At 44.9% G+C, this 22,697-nt stretch overlaps 1 protein-coding gene across 3 annotated transcripts in view; it reads left to right on the forward strand.

Annotated features, from left to right (window-relative positions):
- LOC307107257 (serine/threonine-protein phosphatase 4 regulatory subunit 1-like) overlaps positions 1 to 20,099 on the forward strand; it is an 80,377-nt gene extending 60,278 nt beyond the window's left edge. For 2 of the 3 annotated variants that reach the window (XM_079784384.1, XM_079784383.1), the window contains 13 exons: positions 276 to 341; positions 2,462 to 2,620; positions 3,121 to 3,305; positions 4,353 to 4,795; positions 7,049 to 7,242; positions 10,339 to 10,434; positions 11,275 to 11,460; positions 11,689 to 11,850; positions 12,696 to 12,796; positions 14,938 to 15,058; positions 15,855 to 15,989; positions 18,771 to 18,912; positions 19,616 to 20,099. In XM_079784384.1, the coding sequence (XP_079640510.1) occupies positions 276 to 341; positions 2,462 to 2,620; positions 3,121 to 3,305; positions 4,353 to 4,795; positions 7,049 to 7,242; positions 10,339 to 10,434; positions 11,275 to 11,460; positions 11,689 to 11,850; positions 12,696 to 12,796; positions 14,938 to 15,058; positions 15,855 to 15,989; positions 18,771 to 18,912; positions 19,616 to 19,773 (2,148 nt within the window). In that variant the 3' untranslated portion in view covers positions 19,774 to 20,099. The remainder of the gene's footprint in view (positions 1 to 275; positions 342 to 2,461; positions 2,621 to 3,120; positions 3,306 to 4,352; positions 4,796 to 7,048; positions 7,243 to 10,338; positions 10,435 to 11,274; positions 11,461 to 11,688; positions 11,851 to 12,695; positions 12,797 to 14,937; positions 15,059 to 15,854; positions 15,990 to 18,770; positions 18,913 to 19,615) is intronic. The other variant, XM_079784385.1, reaches the window with a different exon arrangement.
- The last annotated feature ends 2,598 nt before the right edge of the window (positions 20,100 to 22,697 follow it).

Raw genomic sequence — 22,697 nt, forward strand, 5'->3', positions numbered from 1 at the left:
AAGGGTCTCTTTTGCTCTCTCCTAACCAAATGCATTATGTATTGAGATCAATTAGGAGCCAGAAAGTGCTAGAATTTGGTACTCTATCGTAAATCTTCAGTTTCCAATGCATCGGAGGCACCTGGGCGGTGCTGTGTGGGCGATGGGCTTAGTGAGTGCTTGTTAGTTGCCTCACTAGAGGAGTAATTGCTCTCAAGGTCCCTGCTTGTTAGTCTGCACAATTTGTTAAAACAAAAAAAGATGAGAATAATGGGTATGCCTTTTGCCTTTTTAAGGTATGTGCTACAAATTTTGGTGATATTTGTCACGCCGTTGGACAAGAAGCCACTGAGAAATTTTTGGTACGTGAAGTTTTGCCAATTGTAATTGCTGATGCACTTGTTAAGGCACTTTAAAAATCCATCGTAGTTTTGTGTCTATGAGTCTTTTTCTTTGGAACGGCAGCTTAATTTTGCATTCATCAATTTCAAATTTCTTGACTTCTGAAGCTAATGTTTTTCATAAGCACGAGGCAGCTGGTCTGTGGAACAGAGTGGAAGCACCCCTGTCCTTCTTCCTGTGGGCCTCTTCTATTCTTCCTCCCTGCTCTTTCTAGAATATTGCTCCTCCACCTCACTCCTAGGCTTCAAAACCATGGGATTGTTTCTCGGTTTCCAGGGTAACATCCAGACCCTTCTTGGCCTTTCAGGTCCCTTCACAAGTAGCTTTCCTGCCTTACTTCCAGTCACCTTCCTCAGGTCTGAACATTGCCCCGGCCTGGGTGCGACTTCCCCGGGGCCACGCATCTGAGTCATGGGGAGGGCGAGAGGGGGCAGGGCCCAGGGGTTCATATTTTTTATCAATTCCCTCACTATTCTGAGACACAGTGGGGTAAAGCGCCAATTCACGAGTCAGCCAGTGACTCTTCTGCTTGTTACTGCCCCTCTTCGAGCATCATTCCTACCTGGTGGGACCCTGCTCCCACGGCAGATGGCAGACCCACCTTGAATATGCATATGTCTCAGTCAGGTCCTTTCTGGCTTAGACTCACCCTGTCCCCCACTGTGTCAGAAAGAGTTCATTCCTCCCTTTTCAGCACCCCCAGGACAGTTAGTTCAGAGGACTTGTGTGTCCTTCTCCACACCCATTCTGGTCTGGCTGATTCGGGATCTTTACCCTATCACATTCGCCCTTCTTGCCTCCAGGTGCCTGCCTAGGCCCTGGCCCCTGGAGAACACTGCTCAGCACATGCTTGCCTCTGTATTTGACAGGATATACTACCTAAGGGTTGAAACTTAACCTCAGAAAGGATAATCTTGAAATTGATTTGTAAATTTAAGTGCAGAAGCTCATTTTATTTTATTTTATTTGAAGTATAAGCCATGTCTCCCTGGCTAGTGTGGCACAGTTGGTTGAGTGTCTCCCATACATTCAATTCCCCTGGGAGATCAGGACACAGGCCCAGGTTGTGGGTTTGGTCCCTGGTTGGGGTATGTACGGAAGGCAACGGATCAGTGTTTCTCTCTCACATCAATGTTTCTCTCGCTGTCCCTCTCCCTTCCTCTCTCTCAAATAAATAAAAACACATGTTAAGAAAAGTATAAGCCGTGTCAACATAGTTCTGACCCCAAAGTAGTTCTTAGTGGGCTATCGCTTTGAGTACACAGGGAGTGCTACCCTCCACTTAATGTGTCTGAGTGAAGCATCATACTCACCTTTCCACAGGCGGATATTCCCGGGCTCGCTTATGCTCATTTGTGGAGCTTTTTGCTGATTATCTTATGTTAAGATATTAAAAACAAATCATATTTTTAGACAAGCTCGGGCATGGTCAGGATGGTATGGCTGTAGACCAAAGCCTTATTTTTAAAGGCAGAATTTTAAAAGAGGATATAATCATGACCTTCATACATATATAAAATGAAGATGTGTCAGTGATTTTATTAAACATATATTGATGAGGGAACCAGTAAGATATGACAAGTGGTTTCATGGAGAAGTTAAAGTGCCATACGTGTCCAGACCCTGGAACCCTGAAGTGACCTTACAAACTGGTCACATCCAGGGAGATAAGGTTTGCATGTCCGTGGACAGTTTTTAACAATTTACCTTCTATCACTAAATAACCTCAATCAGAGACCATGTGCCTGGATGGGTGAGCTTGTTGGGATAGCCACTGAATTTCAAAGTCATTCCCAGTATTTCTCTATAATCACATATTGAAGATCAGTTGTTCTGCCTTCGGGGTTTTTTCCTCCATTACCTTGTTCAATTTAACAAGTCCTTTACTGGAATTAAGAGGTAAAGGAAATGTTGCTTTATTCTGCTTGTCATAATTTCTATTGGTTTCAAATGATTCCATTTAGATTAGTATGTATTTCATTTTTTTGTCATTAATTTATGGATATGCCTTAGCGGCATCAATAAAACAGGCTCTCCGGGTAACCAGATTTGAGTAGCATGATTTTATTTGCTTTGGTAGATCCCAAAGTTCTTTGAGCTCTGCTCAGATAATGTGTGGGGGATGCGAAAGGCCTGTGCGGAGTGCTTCATGGCGGTGTCCTACAACACATCCCCCGAGGTGCGCAGAGCCCAGCTGTCCCCTCTCTTCATCCGCCTGGTCAGCGACTCCTGTCGATGGGTAAGCATGGGCCTCATCTTGGCATCTGGACTTGTGACTTTTCAGTCACTGATTGTCACATTTAGACCTTGTGAGGCTTAGGGCACCTAAAATCTCAAAAGTTTTGACGGTGTTAAGAAGGTACTCCCACTGTCACATTTATATTGAACAAATCTCATAGAAATGAGAACTGAGAAGGGAAAGACCAGAACTGTGAATTGTTACTTCTTCTGTTCTGATCTTAACTATGCTGCAATGATTAAGAAGGTCTGTTCAGATGCTTTATAAAGTCCAGAATTATTTGATGTGGGATTAATTGCCTGGAAGGTTAAAAACTACATGATAGTGCCAAATTTTTCCTTATTTTCTGTTGAAAATTGTTTATTTGGAATTTAGGGAAAGCAGTAAATCTGCTCAGACATACTTTGACAGACAGTGAGTGGCCAGGTGATCTGCCCCCACTCAACCTGAGGTCAGACCTCGCGAGTGCCACATTCATGCACTGTTCTCTCTGGTTTCAGGTGCGCCAGGCTGCCTTTCAGTCCCTGGGCCCCTTCATTTCCACCTTTGCAAACCCCTCCAGGGCTGGCCTCTATATTCGAGAGGATGGCAGTCTGAGCATCAGGTCATCACCTCAGAGTGCGGGGTCCAACTTCATGTGCAGGTCAGCCAGTGCCCGCAACTGTGTTGACGCCACCTCAGCCTGGTAAGCTCCAGCCCAATAATTACTAGGATCCCGCTTCACCTCAAGCGTCCACCTAAAATTCTAGCAATTATCTCCTCTGGAGTTTCAGTAACAGTGACCTTCTGGGCAAGATGGAATATTAGAGCTTTAATTATGTAAAGAAGGAAAAAGTAATTGCAATAATGGTTTTGAAACATGACTACTGGGTTATAAATAATGAAGCTACTGTGTCTCCTAAATTTAGATAAAATATTCATTGAGAGCAGTGATTAAATAACCTATAAAGAAAATTTTCTCTTACTTTTTGATTAATGAAGTTCTTTGGATAATGTACATGGGAAAAATGTACTTTTGTGCCATAGAATATTACATGCCCATAACGGTGAGATTCCTGACCCACTATCAGTAGACCCTACACTGTTTTTCTAGTCAATTCTAGTGATTGATCTTGGATTTGTTAAATACATTTTCTAAGGATGGTGGGTGCATACTAACAAACCATTGGAGGTAGTAAACAGGCATCTCTCCATTGGTAACATTACACGGAGTGTGAGAGTAGGTAGATCACATCCCAGTACCCATCCTTTGTGAGATCGGTCACCCTCCTCCACCAAGACTCAAGGAGTCCCTGCTGTAGCCTGGGGCAGGGCTTCCTCATCAAGACTTTCCAATGGTTAACCACCAGCCAGCACTTGCCCACTTCAGCCCCTTTCATTTTCTCATGCCTGCCCCCTGGTGGAGGTCCTAAGAAGCAGTGAGTGCAGGTCTTGCTTCTGAAGGTGTGCCCGCAGAAGCTGGGCTCTTCACCACCAGTGTATACGTGTAGTGGAGGGATTGGCTGCAGCTCCGTGTGGCATTTTCAGTGTACATCATTCTTCCAGTGGGGCAGAGGGAACTGCTTGGACCTCTCATCCTCTCATGACACTGTTATCTTCTGGGAGACACAGCATGCTGGGCGGCCAGGTCAGGAGGAGGACCGGGCTTGTGAGCATGTGGACCTGTGTTTGCCTACTTTACTTCCAATCTATTACTTGGTGCTAAAAGTTTGCCTCCCTCAATTTAACCCAGTTCAACACAGCCAAGGCAGATAGAGGCACATCCACCCGTGGGAGGCCCATCAGGGGGCACCAGTGGTTTCCTGCACGTCAAGAGCTCCTGTGATGGCCCAATGGAAAACCCAATGGAAGACTCCGGCCTGGCTGAAGCCGAGGTGACCAGTGCCTTCTCGAAGCTCCCTGATATTAACAACCTCCCCATCAGCAGTCACCCTGCACCTGATTCCTGGCCCTGCCCAGGGAGACCTGAGGATGCATTCAGTAATTTCCTTTATTGGCGAACTCCTCTCCCTGACATAAGCCAGGACTTGGAGTTGTTTCTGAGTGCGGCTGTGCCGCAGCAAGAAGGCCGCTGCAGATCTGAGCCCGTGTGTGGCAGCTATGTGGCCAGGAGCGAGATTCAGAAAGTCCTCGACAGTTTGCAGGAGCACATGATGAACAATCCAGATGTTCAAGGTCAGTGTTATCCACAGTGAAAGGGGAGATGGACGGGGTATTTCTGGGGTGTGCGTCACACTGGCCCGTGTCTTGCTGTATCTGTTCATGTACTTATCTTTGGTGACATTGTACACACATCTCACCACAGCCAGAACCTCAGCATCTCCCTGCAGGTAGCCGCAGGGGTCCTGCCTCCTTGCGAGCAGCGTGCAGGTCTGACGTCAGTCCTAACAGGAGCGAGAGCTCTCGGGCGTATCTGTAGCAGTGGGGATTTTATTAGCTCCTCGGCCACTTTTACAATCTTTGCTGTGTTATAATGCCTTCTAGTTATGAACAGCTATGGCTGCTGCCCCTCTTGGGGCATTAACTCAGTCCTCAGCTAAACTTTGAGGTTCTGTCTCAGCAAGGAAAAGGACAGCTTCTTCTTTGGGTATTTTTCATTTTATGACTAGTACTCCCACTGAGCATCAGATCAGGGAGCCAGGCCCTGCAATCCATATCCATTATCACGCCTCTTCTTTCTTGAAACATTGCTATATTTGTATTCTTCCCTGAGTTGGGGAAATTGGAAAAAAACAACACTTGCTGCTGTTGCTGGGCAAAGATTTGTGACGCTTTCGGGAAAGGAAATGTGAAAATCCAGTTAGCCCTGTGATTATTCTTTGTCTTTAAATTGATAAAGGAAATTAAGTCAGTGTTTGCTAAAGGAATGAGCACATGTTACATATCACTTCTAATAGCCGTAGACAGAGGTCTGCTTTTGGAAAACGTATTTCTAAAACTGCATTAAATTCCATGCTGGGACCCGGCTGGGTGCTGGGGCAGCAGTGCGGACACTTGAGGTCTTCATGGTCAGGTGGAAGGGATGGCAGGGGCTGGGCCAGGAGTTTAGGGCAGGAAGCTGATTATTCTGGGGGACAGAAGGAATGTCTGGGAGGAGACCTTGCAGAGCAGTTGACATTTGACAAGGGCTTTAAAGGATGGCTAGGGCCCTAACTGGTTTGGCTCAGTGGATGGAGCGTCGGCCTGCAGACTCAAAGGTCCCAGGTTTGATTCTGGTCAAGGGCATGTACCTTGGTTGCGGGCACATCCCCAGTAGGGGATGTGCAGGAGGCAGCTGATCAATGTTTCTCTCATTGATGTTTCTAACTCTATCCTTCTCCCTTCCTCTCTGTAAAAAAATCAATAAAATATATTTTTTAAAAATAAAATAAAGGACGGCTAGGAATCCACTGTACAGAGAAGTTGAGTGATGAGTCTCATAGGTTCTTTCAGGTCCCTGAAATTATTTTGTAAAATCTTACATGTACATGCATACTTAAATTCTATATAAAAAGGACCCACACGCTGCTTTAGTGCTCAGAGGGATCTGTGACCCCCAAAGATTCAGAAATAAGTGGCACCTTAGGTATTTGTAATTGGAGATGTTGCTCAGGCCATAGGGAGGCCCTGGTGGGTGGCACTGAGGAGGTGCGTCCTTGTTCTGGGCACAGCAGGGAGCCAGCTGCATGCTCTAAGCATTTTAATGAATCTTGGGGTCTGTTGAATTTAACCAGTAGAAAACAGAATGCAGGAAGTCTTGTGTGTGCATGTTTGGAGGTTTGTGACATGGAAACGTTTGTGTTTATGGAAAGATATGTAGATATGTCATCTAAACTGTTATGGGGGTCTCAAACAGTCATGCTGTGGACAGAAAGCATGAGCCGAGCAGGGTGAGCAGGACCATGACTCACTTGTGTGCACATAGCAGGATTGATTCCTGCACGTGTGTGCGCTTGTGTGCACCCATGTATGTGTGGCGGAGATGGCAGCCACCCTGCTTTATAAATGAGGGTGCAGAACCCCCCTCCCTGAGTCATTGATTCCTGCACGTGTGTGCGCTTGTGTGCACCCGTGTATGTGTGGTGGAGATGGCAACCCTGCTTTATAAATGAGGGTGCAGAACCCCCCTCCCTGAGTCAGTGGACCTCCCAGACATCGGCCTTCGGTAACATTGTATTGTCTTCCTGTGAAAGATGATGGAGTCGAGCTCTGATTTCCCAATTGAGGCACTTCAGGTTCAGATTTGATGCTGTGTGCGTGGCTGACGTTTAGTTGGAGTCGTTAAGGTTAATGGTGGTAAACATCACAGCTTGACTGAGTGCTCATTCTGGGACCCCAGAGCATGGTTACTGTAGGGACAGATGTGAGGAAAGTGAGTGCATGTGCGGTGTGCCCACATCCACAAATCAGATAAAGTTATTGAAATTCTCGAAACTTCTCTCCCTGCAGCTCAAGTTCAGGTGCTATCAGCTGCACTGAGAGCCGCACAGCTGGACTCTGTGAGTGAGCCCGAACGCCCGCTGGCAGACAATCTGAGTGCAGTGTCCCTTTTACATCCCAAGCCGGCCTCTGACAGCTGGCCGGCTCCATCGGCCTCGTCCCTGCAGAGTGAGGCCTCCGTGGCCAGGATATTACCAAGCACAGTAAGTCTCTGGCCTCTCCCTCAGCCACTGAGGATGTGACAGAAATCTCAAAGCTGCTGTTTCTCTTATTAGTAGGTCCTGGTGGAGATGATAAATGGCAGGTTTAATTTTATTCTTAAGGTCATCTTTTGGATAACTAGACAACCAATCAATTGGGTGATTGATAACCCTGACTCTCCTCCACAGAGACAAGGTGGGGGACCAAAAGGACCTTCCCTCTTCTCCGAAGATGATGAGACCTGCTTCTTGGGGGAGGGGTTAACCAGATCACTGCCCACCCGGGGTTAGATCTTTGAGTAGGAGTGGGAAGTGAATTCCTACAGCCCCTCCAGGTTGAAGTTGACAGAGGCCTTAGAAGTTGATCACAGCCTCCAGCCCTCACCTTAGAGGCACTCTCTCAACACACGGTCACTCCTGCAGTGGCACTAGCATGCTGTGTCTGCGGGAGAGGTTTGGACAAGCCCACAGACCCCTCCTCCCTTCCCTGTAGTCTGGAACCAGCCCCGAGAGACGACTCCCATCCTGGGCGAGTGCCTTGTTTCTTAGTTCCATCTCTCCAGAAGCTTCCTAGCTGCTTTTGGTGGGAGGCTCCAGTGCCTCCCTAATTCCCACTAAACTTGCACTTGGACCACCTAGAGCTGGGGTCCTTCACAGGTCAGGTGAGACTAAAGAATTAAAATTAGGGAGGGGCCCATGATCAGTGTCACGGGCATGTCGGCACCTTCTCATTTTCATGTGCCTTAATGGAGGCCAGAGGCCAGAATACCAGTTGTTTCTCATTTCACACAGTTTGTAACTTGGTTTTAGCATTTCAACTAACGTATCACCTCCCTTACCCGCTAGGCCTGCTCAATAAAATTTAAATAGCCTAAATATAAAATGTTTAAGAGTTTGTTAAGGTTACTCTTGATTAGTACGAAATAAGGTGATAGCCTATTTTGCTGGTTTGTTTAGAAAAATAGGCAAGAAAACTCATGTTACCCTTGTTGAAATCATAAGTGTTAGGTAGATAGGAAGGTGTGGCCACGTTTACCTTGGTGGGACGGTGACAGTCTTCAGGCTTCCCTGTCATATATGGAAGTGGACAAAAGAAAAAAGAACCAGTTCCTCACCCTGGCGGGTGTTGCTCAGTTGTCAGAGTGTTGGCCCCACACTGAAGGTCTCAGGTTCAATTTCTGGTCATGGTCAAGGGCATGTACCTGGGTTGTGGGTTCACTTCCTGCCCGGTCAGGGTAAGTGGGGGCGGCAACCAGTTGATGTGTCTCTCTCACATCAATGTTTCTCTCTCTCTTTCTCTTCCTCCTTCCCTCCCCACCCCTTCCTCCCTCCCACTCTCCCTTCTACTCTCTGAAAAAGCATTGGGAAAAATATCCTTAGGTGAGGATTAACAAAACAAAACAAAACAGAACAAACAAAAAAGGAACTGGTTCCTCCGCGTTGGCCCTTTTGTGAGGAGGTTTTAAAGGGCCCCTGTCTTTGGTTCTTGGTTTGTGGTGTGGGACATCAGGGGTCTTGAATTTGCAGCTTGACTCTTAGGTTCCAGTGGGATCAGTCAGGATGTTTCCAGTTGTAAAAGAAAGAAAAGGAATCGAAAAACTAAAAAAGCTTAACCAGTAAGGGCTGTGTTCTTTCGCACAGTGAACTGGAGAGGAGCTGAGGCTCGGGGCTGGCACTTCAGGTCCAGAACTTGACCCCATTCCACGTGTCCACTCTGCCATCTTGGCTCGCCAACTTAGTCCCGAAATGCCCAGTGGGAGGAGGGGCCTCCTTTTCTGACTTGTCACTTGACTGCGAGGCGGTTTTCTGGGGAAATGACCTCTCAGTACCTCTGGGGGCTGCCTGGACTTGTGGTGGTTACAGAAACCTAAGCTTGGCTCCTGAAATAAGTGCCGTACTTATAATTCCAAATGAAGACTTTGGAATAAAATTAATTCCTGAAAGAAGAAAAATGATTTATTATTTATTAATCTATGTGAATTTATTAAGTTGGAGAAATTGAGGTCTTAGGTTATCATACCAAAGCGTTTCTGTTTTATCACGCCCTTTATTAAATAAGCAGTACATTTCAGTGGAGACCTTGGGGATTGAAGGTTCTGGTAGCGTGTCTCAGCCAACAAAGCGTCTATCGGTGTATTAATCGACTCTCCTGGATCATATATTGAGCTGATTTGTCAAAACCTATTAAGCTGGCAGGCAGTGTGACATTTCCATGCAAGTAGGGAACCCATGTTATGGTTGGAGCAGAAGGTCAGGCCCATCTCAGTTAACGTTAGTCAATGATCAGAGACCAATATGTCACCGTTGAACGTTCTTGCACATCTTAATTGTTAACCTAATGTAAGGGTTCACCAGCAAATATGAAAAGTGTTTGTACATGTGAAAATTCAGAACAGCTCTCCGAGTACACGCTCCTCATCAATCACATATTTTCACTCAGATTAAATGAGTCTGCCAGTGCCTCTCCATCCTCTCTCAGGCTCAGCACCGATGCACTCTCCATTTCCTGGGCAGTGCTGTATGTGTGTGCTTCTCCATTTCTTGAAAACCTCACCCTGCTTTCAGGAGTGGTCCATGACTTAAATGTGCAATTGTTACTTAAGGGCTGTGGTTAACCACACTGGAGGTCCTGGGGCTTGAAGAATGGTAAACACAGCCTCCATTTGTTGGTGCATGCCAGCGTTAGCCTGTCTTCTGTAAGGGCCTCAAGCAGTTTTGTTTTTTTCAAATATATTTTTGTTGATTTCAGAGAAGAAGGGAGAGGGAGAAAGAGATAGAAACATCAATGATGAGAGAGAATCATTGATTGGCTGCCTCCTGCATGCCCCCTACTGGGGATTGAGTCCACAACCCAGGCATGTGCCCTGACTGGTTCATAGGTCAACACTCTACTACCAAGCCACACTGGCCTACCCAACATCATATAGAACTATGCAAATGTATTTTTTTAATACCTGGAGAGAGAGCTTGACCTAAAGGGAAGCTCTGGTCTTGGTTCGCATAAGTCATTCCTGCCATTGAAAGAGGGCTCCTTGAAGGGGGCAGTAGGACAGCTTCCACGGCAGAGCCAGATGGTAACATGACCCGTCCCTTTTGCAGAATCCAGGCGAGCCCTGCCATGGAACCCGTGACCATCTGGGGACCCAGCAGTGGCATGACCCCGTCCCACTTGAGGAGAATAAATCTAAACTACAGGTTTGTTCCTTGAAAAGAAAGCAGCTTAAAACTTTACATTTCTCTGGGAGTTAAATTTAAGAATGGACACTGGAAGCAAATATTTTTCTTCCATCAATATTCATGACATATCATACTTTACAATCTGTGGTGCTAATATTTCCTCTCTAATGTAAAAAAAATAGTAAACTCCAAAGTAGTGTTTAAAATCTTGAGTAATCTAGAATAGTATTTTAAAGTAAATCAAACATAAGAAAAATTTTGACATCTCTGCACAAATATTTAATGTCTGTTTATATAAGTCATTTTGTTTCTTTGTGTGTGAAAAGTTTTTGATGGCTTTTTTTTTTTTTTATCAAACTGTGCTTGGCTTTGTTCTGTCTTGTGGATTGCCTTCTTGTGCTATGTGAGTTCTCTTCAAGGCTTTTAATTTTTGCATCCCATTACCCTTACGGAGACAAAGGTAAGGGGGTGCTGTCTCATGAAGGCAGCATTCCATCAGTTGGAAAGAATTAGTAATGGTCGAGTGTAGGGGCTCAGGCCCTATGTGCTGGGGCAGTTATAAGAAAAGATAGTTTCCATTCTCAAGAGCCATGTGCACCAGACAAACCAACATTCTAGACTGTTCTTTATGACATCAAACATTGGATGAGTTTAGAAAAGGTGAGTGTGGACATTGTTTTAACTTCAGTCCAAGTAGAAAACTGGAGGAACAAGAAGTTCACCAACTTGAAGCTTCAGAAAGGCCTCTTGCGTTTTCTGATTTTCTGTTTTTACCTCCAAGTTCCAAACTCCTTGCTTTTTGTGTCTTCTCTTTCTTTCCAGCAAGCATGATGGTTTCCTTTCTCTCCTGTTTCCCAGGATATTATTCCTCAGCCCCTATTGGATGAGTATGTGTCGATGACCGACCCAGCTCGAGCCCAGACTGTTGATAGTGACATAGCCAAGCACTGTGCATACAGCCTCCCAGGGGTGGCGCTCACGCTGGGCAGGCAGAATTGGCACTGCCTGAAGGATACATACGCAACACTTGCTTCCGACGTGAAGGTAAGAGTCGCACATGAGCATAAGTGAGTCATCTGATGAGGAAGCTGCAGCTGGGCTCATGGCCTGAATTTACGTGGTCGTGGCTGCCACGTTTACTGGTCTCTGAGAAAAGAAAGCTTTAAGTGGCCAACACCTGGCAGCCTCAGTTTTACTCCAGAAATAGCCCTCACCTTGTGGTAACATGGCGCTGTGCTTGCTTTCCGTGGCTTCTGTCTGCTGTGCACCCAGTGGAAGGTACGTAGGACCCTGGCCTTCTCCATCCATGAGCTGGCTGTGATTCTCGGGGATCAGTTAACGGCTGCTGACCTGGTACCCATCTTCAATGGATTTTTAAAAGACCTGGATGAAGTACGAATAGGAGTTCTTAAACACCTGTATGATTTCCTAAAGGTAGGAAGAAGGATTAAAAAAACAAAAACAAACCTCTCCTCTTCAAAACAGTTTTTTAAACCCTGCATGTGTAGAGTATCAGAGGGGAAAAAAACCACCACCCACAGGTGTCTGTGTTTTTCAGTTCAAACATACCATCCAAAATCTTAGAGTAGGTGTTGTTCTTTTGGTGAGGGGAGATGTTGTTATGCCTCTCCTCCTGTCTCCCTGCGCCTCCGAGGTCTAATTCTGCGGGGCTGTGGACAGGTAGGCCAGCATGCTCCCTGAGTCAGTGGGGGTCTGGCCCAGCTCTGAGCCCGGCTGGAATCCAGCTCACTCTGCATGCAGGGCATTTCTGCAAGATGTTGCTGCTTCCCTGCTTTTTTTTTTTTTTTTTCCTAAAGGAATGATGAGTGCAAGAATAAGAATTTAAAAATGACAGAGAAACGAAGTACATGCATCCCCGAGTTGAGCTGCCTGGAAGGGCTTTGGTGCCCAGCTTAGGTTCTCCTGTGGCACAGGAGCCGGCGAGCAGGGCCCACGCCCGGGAAGCAGCCATGGTGCTACCTCATGAACACACACAGACGGGGCTTCTCAAGGCGGGAGTCCTGCAGGAGGAAGAGCTAGGGGTACTGGGGACACCCAGGTCTCGCAGGAGCCCAGGGAGAAGGCTGGAGGCACTCAGGGCGGCATGGCGCATGTTCACAGCAGCATCCACACAGCCCCACTGGGTGGTCCAGGCAGCAGGGGAAGGCACAGTTCTTGCTGGTGACAAACGTATAATCTGAAGTAAAATGCAACAGTATGTGTGGGCTCATGTTGAGGGATTATATATTTTTATTTATATATACATTTTTAAAAAATAGTTGCTTCATGAAGACAAGAGGAGAGAATATCTTTATCAGCTTCAAGAATTTGTAGTGACCGATAACAGCAGGAATTGGAGGTTTCGATATGAACTAGCAGAGTAAGTAAAACCTGTGTGGGGCTATGAGAAGGCAATTAGATGGAATAAGTCTTCATTTTCCTACCTTGTAATTGATTTCTAAACTAGCAGTAATAGTGTTCTTTGGGATAAAGAGATTATGTTTTTATTAAGGGATAAACCAAACTCCAAAGCTCTAAGTTACAAATACCTCTGTCTCCGGGGAGACATTCATTTTCAGATGAAGACAGGGCCCGAGTCACTTTGGAATTAAAGTGTTCTGCTGTTCTATAAAGCAATTTATTCGAACCAAATAAAAGATGAATCACCCACTCTCCAGTATTTTCCTATTAATCGGAGCAGTTTTTTTTGCCAGCGCTTTCTTGAACATTCTGAGTGTAGCCTTCTCTGCAGGGCACAGTGTGGTTTAGGCACTTCAGCTTCCAAAGAACATGACGCTGCAGTGAGAGATATGAAAAGGTCTAGCGCAGATGAGACCATTATTAAATAAAACCGTCCCCCAAGGTGGCTCAGATCTGTACCTCATTTTGTGTGTGAAGGAGTTATTTAATTCCGTCTGTGCCGGTGAAGGGAAAGGGAAAGGTTTTAGCGATTCTAATAGAGTGAAAGCATCACTTTAAATAATTCTCCTTCCCGAGGTGCATAATGTGATTTCCACAGTATCGAGTGGATTTGTTTGTGGTGGTGGTTGTTTGGGTTTTAGTTTTCACCTTGTCGAGATTTATTTCAGTATCTTTAGTTTTCATTTTCCTGCCTCTCAACTAGAAATCTCTCAAATAATTATCTTCCCTGTAGAAATCCATCAAGCTTTTGCAGCTATTCAGGATATGATTTGGCCGATGCCGGGGGCAAACTAAAAGATTTTCTCTTTGCTGTGATCTTTAATCATTATGCTTAATTTGAGCGATTGAGGTTTTAGTCATTATGCTATGTTCCCAGCGTATATAAGAGAACAGAGACAAAAATAGGCCCAAGTTTTTCACGAAAGCATTGTGCCCTCTAGCGGCAGTGTGCGGAAACTCGGCCAGGTCCGTCTGGGGGCGGGCTGACCAGCTTTCCAGGGCTGGTGCTGGGGCTGGGGACTGGGTTGGGGGCGGAGAAGGGGACGCGGCTGGGGATGGGGACGGGCTGACGTGCTTCCCGGGAACGGGGACAGGGTCAGGGGGCCGGGGATGGGCTGACCTGCTTCCCGGGTCTGGGTACCAGGGACCAAGGGACCTGAACCCGGACAAGACCCGTTTGGGGATGGAGCTGAGGTGTGGTGTGGCTCGGCTAGCATGGCCCGGCAGCGTTATCTCTGAGCGCTGTCTCCCATATCGGCCTTGGTTATATTGAAGCCAAAGCCACTGATAAGAATTCTGTGCTCCTGTGCCTGTGATACTGGTATCATTTTCCTGAAAACAGTGCTTTTTGATATGAAAATATTCACCAGCACTCCTGGCTTCTGCTTCTAACTTCCTTCAATCTCTTTTTCATTTCCTTTTGTTGCCAGTGTGGAAATAATGCCATTTATTTTCATAGCCTTCTCCCCATCCCCGTGTATAAAGCAGTGAGAGCTCTGTAGCTGATTTCCCCACCAGCCCTAGGATGAATTCCCCCCTTGGAGTAAATCGCTGTTATTTCTCTCCAAGCGGACCGGCTGCGTTTGAAAAGCTCTGCAGAGCCGCAGCCGGCCAGCAAAAACAGAAATTTAATGTGCAGCTCCAGGATCACTGTGGAGGCAGTGAAATCTCATCAGTGTTCCTTCGTCTGTTGATCTTTGGGAATTTCAGTGTTCTGGCTATTTTTAGGTTATCTGATTTTTAAAGTTTTATGTGCTTTCCAACTGATAACCTAAAATTGAAATAGTAAATCCCTATTCATAAATTTCTCAACCCCTGTTTTACCAAGTTTAATTTATGTCCCTTTTATTTGATTTGTTTGTGTGTATGAAATGAAAAATTCAGATTTTTCCCCCCCTTTTCTTTGCGTGGCCATTTCACTCAGTGCTCTGCTTTCGGCATTTCCTGGACTGGAAGCCTCCCTCGGTCTTCATTGCCCTTCCTGCCAGCCTGGCTGTTGTTGTTTTTTTTAAAATCTATAAGATGAAGTAGGAGTAAAGAGAAAGAAATAAGATGGGTTTTTTGCCTCCCAAAACAATTTCTTTTTCTTTTAATTTTCAGGCAGCTGATACTGATTTTGGAACTCTATAATCCCAATGAGGTTTATGATTATTTAATGCACATTGCCTTAAAGCTGTGTGCAGATAAAGTTTCCGAAGTGCGGTGGATCTCCTTCAGACTAGTAAGGAATCATGGCCTTTTCTGTTTATGATTTTTGGAAATATGGATATTTATGTCTCTTCCATTTTTAACTCCTTTATTTTTTTCTGGGCTTAATTTGTCAGTTTACCTATGAAACCAGCTTTTATATTTTGGAATTAGGAACTGTATAATAGTTTTACCAGTTTGTAAGATATCCTTTTTGTTAAGCTGTATGTTTCAGGGATGGAAATTGTGGGTAAATCATTTTATAAATGAAACCCTTTAAATAGTGGCTTAATGTTTCTGTTAAACCCGGGTTGGGTTTAGTCTACAGCATGATTTTATAGAAAAGTAGTTAGGAACAAAGTAGATCCTATTTGATATGGGTTTATACCAGCTGAAGACTGGGGGTAAGGAGGAGAATCTCATTTGAAAATATTATTGATTTACTAAGATATTCTAATGGTGTTAAAATTTTATAAAAATGACATGTTCTGAAAGATAATGATTTAGCTATTATGCAAGGGGACATTTTCTCAGGTTTGGAATCTTAAGATTAATAATGTATTTTTTTAGTTTCAGTCCCTTGTTAAATTTTATTTTAATGAAGGGCTTTATGTGTGTTTGTGTTTGTGTCTGTGTATTTCTATATATTTAAACATTTTTTTCCTCTGTGTTCTAATGATTACTATAACAAAAATTACCTTCTCCCATGCTTATAAATTTATTTTAAAGATGGAAGGGTACATAAAAATGTCTAGTTTCCATATAAAGTAGTATTCATAATTCAAATAGATGGCAGCATTTTACATTTGCTCTTCTGATTTTTTTCACAGGTTGTGGCAATTCTGCAGAAGTTCTATTCAAACAGTGAAAGTGCTTTGGGGGTAAATTTCATCAATGAACTCATCCTAAGGTTCCGGCACTGTTCAAAGTGGGTCGGAAGGCAAGCTTTTGCTTTCATTTGCCAGGTGAGCCTGGCCTGGGGGGAATCTAGCCTGGGCACACAGTTGCCATGTGTTGATATCCAGGTGCCCCAGATGAAGAACCCAGGCCTGAACTTGGGGATCAGTGGACCAAACCCCCTTATCTCACAGCAGATTGGAACCAGCCCAGTCAGGCACAGTGACTCAGGGCCAGCCTGTACATGCACTTGTCCTGTAGATATTGATGGAGCACCTACTATGTGCCAGGCATGCTCTTGAGGCTGGAGACAGAGAGTAAACAAGCTCCTGTCCTCCCTCCTCCCAGCACCTTCCATCGTGAGGTGAGGGCCAGACCCAGAGCCCTGCTCCTGTCATGTCCAGTCCAGGGCTGTGTGCATCTCTGCCCCTCACCGTAGCCAGCTGCCTAGGAGGGAAGGGGGCGTAGTGAAGGACAGAGCAACAGGTTAGGGCAGAGACTATTTAATATTGTTTAAGTGAAGTTCACGTCAGCCTGTCCAGCTCCTCAAATCACCCTCTCTACTTAGCATCTTGGACATGAGGGTGTGCTTCACGTTTGGCTGAGGAGGGTGGCTGCCTCTGTGTGCCAGGTGTCTAATCCTCAGGATTAAGATCTACTGTGTGTTGAGCTTGGTACATCCATTTAAGAGTGATTTTTAGATGAAACAGTTGAAGCCCAGAGAGGTTAAGTAACTCGCTCAAGATCACACAGGAAGTATTTTATGCTAACGTGCTATTTTAAAAGTCTTAACCTTTCTTTATGCACATTTTCGAGCATGTATGAAGGTAGAAGGACTAGTGTAATGAATCTTGGAACTCGCCACCCAGCTTTGTCAGCAGTATAGGAAAGCCATGATTGGACTCCACCTGACCTCAGACCCCCTTCTTGCCCTCCTGACCTCTCCCACCGAAGGACTCACCAGGGCCCTTGTTGGGCTGGAGGGGCGTCATAGGGGCACTTTGGCCATCACTTTGAGAAGTGCCAAATTCATAGGCTTGTAAAGAAGTTGGTGCTCCAAATCATTTTTGGAGAAAGGGTGAATGAGGTGTTTTTGCTTTTATCTTTAAACTAGTGATCCGGTACATGGATTTGTGCACATTGAAAGGAAATTAATTAGAAGGTGGCTGGTGGGGTGGGAATGGGCGAGACGGGCTGGACATGCCCTGGAGCCAACCTCCTGTGGTCCCTCCCTGGTGTCTACAGAGTCACCGGGGTCTCTCCGGCCAGAGGGGTCCCTCAGCCTGGCCTGGCATGTGGGGATCGGGCTGAAACTGGCTCTCCGACATCCCCTGAGGGGTCCTGGAGTGCGAGAGGGCACTCTGCAAAGTTGTTGTCGTACAGGGTGTGAAATGCAAATGCAAGTGTGCAGTAAACCAGATCCAGGGCCTACAGTGCCCCAGCAACAACATAACCCATGGCCGAAGGTGGAGTCATGCAGCCCTGCGAGGAATTGGGCTCTCTCCTCTCTGGTTTTGGGGTGTGTCACCCAAGAACCACTGCTGCCAAGTCACTGCAGCTCGGCAGCTCCTGTGTTGAGCGTCTGCCCCCTGGTGGTCAGTGTGCATCATAGCAACCAGTCAGATGGGTGGAGGGACACTTAGTATATTAGCCTTTTATATACATAGATTCATCTCAGATTTAGAAACTACACGATGAAACAAAAGTAAAAGATGTCAAACCAATTTTGTTCAAGAACAATTTTTTTTGCACTTTTACTAGATTCATCATTAAAGATTTAGAAAACCCACAGTAACACGAGTGCAAGGAAAGGGCGCAGCCAAGACTCCCCGCTAAGGGTCATGTTGATTATTACTAAATGCAGCCCCAGGGAGAGAGCACCGCCTGGAGGTTGAGGGCCGACTTAGAGCCAAACCACCGGTTGGAAGCCTTGGGTCAAGCATCCTCTCTGCACCACCTTTGCACCTGTGAAATGGGGGGGCAGCAGTCAGTGCCTGCCTCCTGGTGTGGTCCTGAGGCTTTAATGAGCTGATGCTTCTGAGTCACCGTGCACGTGCCGACACCTGGAGGACACTTAGTACGTGGTAGCTGCTGCAGTTCCCAGCAGTGGGAAGAGCTGTAGGAGTCAGTTCTATAGATTCCACACACCTGGTTTGGAATCTCTACCCTGCTGCTGCTTGCTGGTCACTACCACATTGGACCAGAATTTCCTCACCTGTAAAACTAGGCCGATTCTGACTCCCAGGACTAGCTGTGAGAATTAAACGTGCGAATACCGATAGGACTTCTTAAGTGGAGAAGCAACGAGCAGATGCTGGTGGTGATATAGGAGCCTTGTTAGTTGTTTACAAAAGCTGGGCACTGGATGGGGTCAGTGGCCTGGCTGTCACTTGACAAGTGTGGCCCCTGCCCTCAGAGCTTGGGTTCCAGGGAGTGCCGGAGGTGAGGATTCTCCACCCTTACTGGTGGTCACTACGCTAGCCTCTGCAAGAATGAGCTGCCATCCCCACCACCTTGCCATTGCACAGATGAGAAAACGGAGGCTCAGGAAGGTGAAGCAAGGCCACAAAGGCAGTAAATGACCAAGTCAGGTTTTGAACCTGGATCTGTCTGACTCAAAGCCTTTGCTTTCTCCACCAGATATTGTACCTCAGTGCTTGGTGAGGAGTTACAAAATGGTAACTGTGTTTCTGACCACATCAGTGGTTGAGAGTTTAAAATTAAGACACAAATGCCCCCTCAGACCCACAGATTCTGAAACTGCTTCTTTGGGATTACAGAAGTGGGTGTTTTGAGGAGAACCGTGCTGATCACCATTGAAATGTCAGTTCTTTGTCTTTTCATCACAGGCAGTGGTGAGTGAGGAGTGCATCCCTGTGGACCAGTTTGTTGAACACTTACTCCCCAGCCTTCTCAGCCTGGCCTCAGACCCTGTGCCCAATGTCAGGGTGTTGCTCGCCAAAGCTCTGAGGCAGACACTCTTGGACAAGGGTACGTGCACCAGCTTTCTGAGCTTACACATCTTAAACTTTATCAGGTAGCAATGATTTCCTAGAGAGGTTTCCTCTCTAGGAAATCATGGCAAGTCATGTGATAGCACACTTCCGATTCATGATATAACAACTTCACTTTCATGTATATTTTATGTTATTCATAAAAGGACTGAGGAAATCAACATGGTTCAGTTTTTACATTTAATCAACATGCTAAAATGCAAAATATTACATATCTTGTAGAAAAGAAGGAAACTACAAATTTTGTTATGATATAAATATTATGAAAAGTAGCAAATTTAAGCCTGAACTACAAGTAGGTTTTAATGGTCTGGTTTTGTAGTCAGTAAGAAAAAATACATTGCTCAACCCGGTCAGTTATTTTCACCTGAACAGGACTTAGTATAAGGTAGGGACCTTGGATAGTTCACTTCTACTGGAGGGAAGAAAAGATAATAGTGAAAGTTTTTTAGTTATAATTTTCTAAATATGCCTACCAATTCTTAGGAGTATATCTTTAAAATTTAGGATATACTCTTTGATTAAAGCAATTTTATCACTTTAAAGGACTTATTTATATGATAATTCTTTGAAAAATGATGTATTGTCCTGAGATTTGGTTTAAGAACCCCCAAAGTAGAAGATGTTTTAGAACACAATTCATGGCACATGTGATTCAAACTCATCGTTTCTCTCTCTAGCATACTTTAGAAATGCCGGCCACCCTCATCTTAAAGTCGTTGAAGAGACCATCTTAGCTTTGCAGTCAGACCGGGACCCAGATGTCTCCTTTTTTGCCACCCTGAAGCCAAAGCGGGGGAATCTTGTGGACACTACCATGCTGGGGAAACAGAATTGAGCTCTGGGATCGCTCACAATCGTTCCTTCTGTACTCGGGGCACATTTCTCATGTAATCGGACCTGCTGAGGGAGGGAAGCTTCTGAAACTCTGACATCACACAAGTGACCCCTTTCCCACATGCAGTCATGGGCCTGCACCTGGGACCGGCCTGTGCCATGCTCTGCGCCTCACCTACCTGATCCAGGGTCTGAAAGGTCCTAGAACCAGGTGGTTAAGTGGGTGTGGGGCCTCCATAGCCTCAGGTTACTCATAAGCAGTTTGTTTTCTCTATTATAGACTCTATTATTTAAAGCCTCCCCAAATAAAGTAGTTTATTAGAAGTTTTTCAGTCTTTAAAGACTTGCACATTTGGCTGCCTTATGCTTTCCTAAAAAATGTAGTTTATGGTATTATATTTAATTTTTATCTGAAATGCTGTACATATGTAAATAACTCTTGACAGGAAGAAAAGATATTAATGTAATATTAGCCTCCTATCAGTGAACAAAACAAATACATCATTTAAATTTATGCTCCACTTTGAGTTGTGGCAAATATAGCCCAATTTGTTTACTTTTGAAAAATGCGATAGTTAAAGAAGTCTACTAAAGAATGATTTGTGGCAATCTTTCTAATGTTGTATGTTTGTTATAAACTCTGGAACTTTTCTTCACCCCCTTCCCTTCTTGCAGGATTGTAGCCATAAAGCTATGTGTTGGTCTTTGATAGAGGCATGTTGCAGAAAGAATTCATTTTTAGGTGGATATAGTATCATATGCTTAAAACTCAAGAGGGAAATTGGTCATTGAGATGCATGGACATTGCCTTTATACTTAATGCTTTAGAATCTTAACCAAAAAAAAAAAAAAAAAATAGGAAACCAGTTCTGATCAGTCCATATACTTGCCCACAAATGCCAGTGGTTTGGGATATTAAATTATGATACTCTGGTACTTTCAACAATAAAGATAAATTTAAAAAAATAAATTATGACACTCTTCAAATTGATCTAAATATACAGAACTTAGATTTCATGCTTTTACAATTTGAACCAAGAAAGATGCTCTAGAATTTAAATAGTTTTTTTATTAGTAATTCAAAGTTCTATAAACATTAAATTCTATATGCTCATGTTACTTGTGTTTCCGTGTGTATCTTCTCAAAGGTGGGCTTAAGGGAAGGAAGGGGCTGCCCAGAGAGGCCCAAGGGCAGCTGCCAGGGCACGTCCGCTGTGTCATGCTTCCCTTGGAGCTTTTGTTGTCTGTCTTTTCTTTGTTTTAAATAAAATATTTGGAGCCACATATTGAATTCCCAGGTGTCCAGGATCCTCTCCCCTCCCCCCAGTTCCATGGAGCTGCTGCTTGGAACAGAAAGGGAGGCATTTCTGGCACCAAAGAAAACAGGATGCACTCGTGGGAATCTCAAAGTGTAACCAGGGTTGCGTTTTGGCAACTTCAGCAAAAAGTGGGTTAATAATATAAGCCTAACCATTGGACACAGACAACAGGGGGGTGAGGGCATGAGTGGGGGGGGGATAGGGGGTAATAGGGGGATAAGGACACATATGTAATACCTTAATCAATAAAGAAAAAAGTGGGTTAATAAATCGTAGGCTACATATTAAAAACAAAACAAAAACCTTCGATTCATTTTGTGTTCAATTTTGCCTACGGTAAGTAGATGGAGGTAGTGTTTTGCCTCAGTAACAAGCGATTTTTTTTATTGCCTACAAATTGAGATTGCCATGTTGTTCAAATCTGTTGATATAGAAGCCAGAGTAGAATTATTCAAGTGGAATCCTGTATTCTGAGCAGAGCTTAATTTTCCATTAAGGAAAAAAAGATTAGCTTCTGTTTGTGTTGTGATGTGTGGAATTCGCACGCTGAATCAACCGTGCTGGTAGACATTCTAGAGACTCCGTAAATAATTCAGCCTTTAATGTGTCAGTTTATATGTTAAAAGTTTTCTATGATGTGAATGTCTTTCCAAGGCAAAGGTTTTTTTGTGTGTGACTGTAATTTCTCTGCAAAAAGTATACTTAAAGCTTATATTTTATTCTTTTTTATTTTATTTTTATAACCACTGAGCTTTCCCTATGCTCTGGTTCCTGTGCATTGTTTTTCCCCATCAGCTAGCTTTGTTGTTGTTAATCCTCCCCTGAGGGTATTTTCCATTGATTTTTAGGGAGAGTGGAAGAGAGAGGGAAAGACAGAAACATCAATGTGAGGGAAACACAGATTGGTTGGTTGCCTCCTGCACGAGCCCAGACCACGGCCTGGCCCAGGGAGGTGCCTGCAACCAGGTATGCCTCCTTGACAGGAATCAAACCTGGGACCAGGCTGACACTCTATCCACTGAGCAAACTGGCTAAGGCCCCCATCACTCTAGCTCTTTGTGTATTAACTGTTCATGGGCCCAGGGGCTGAGTGCTTGGGATTTGACCATCACAACTGAGCTTCCTATTTACTTGAATGTTGGGCCTCCTCTGGTGAATTAATGGAAAAACACAAGATGGTTTCACAAGATCCAGCCCCCTTGAAAGCTAGTCTAACAATAGAGCCTTTGCCACGGGACGTTGCCCCTTGTTGAGTGTTTTTATCAGCACCTTTCTCACTCCAATAATTCGAGGGCGTTTTCAGAATTGATGGGTTTTGATGCAGCTTTGAGAACTCATGAAGGTCTGTCTGTCTCCCACTTCCGGAGTGGCCACATACTCCCCTACTCTCGCCCCCCAAATCTGCTGAAAGGAGTCATATTTCTGCAATTTTTTTTAAAATTTATGCTAGAAATACGGTTTTTAAGCAGAACTAAAGACTGCCTGAAGCTTGATTTAGGGCCTTGTTCAGCATAATTCCTCCAGGTAGTTGGTACCCAACTAGCAAAGATTGTATTTTACAGAGATGAGAAGAGGTCACGGTTCCCAGCAGCGGTCAGAAGCTGCC

This window comes from Cnephaeus nilssonii (genome assembly GCF_951640355.1).
Source record: "Cnephaeus nilssonii genome assembly, chromosome: 11".
In the NCBI taxonomy this organism is placed as follows: domain Eukaryota; kingdom Metazoa; phylum Chordata; class Mammalia; order Chiroptera; family Vespertilionidae; genus Cnephaeus; species Cnephaeus nilssonii.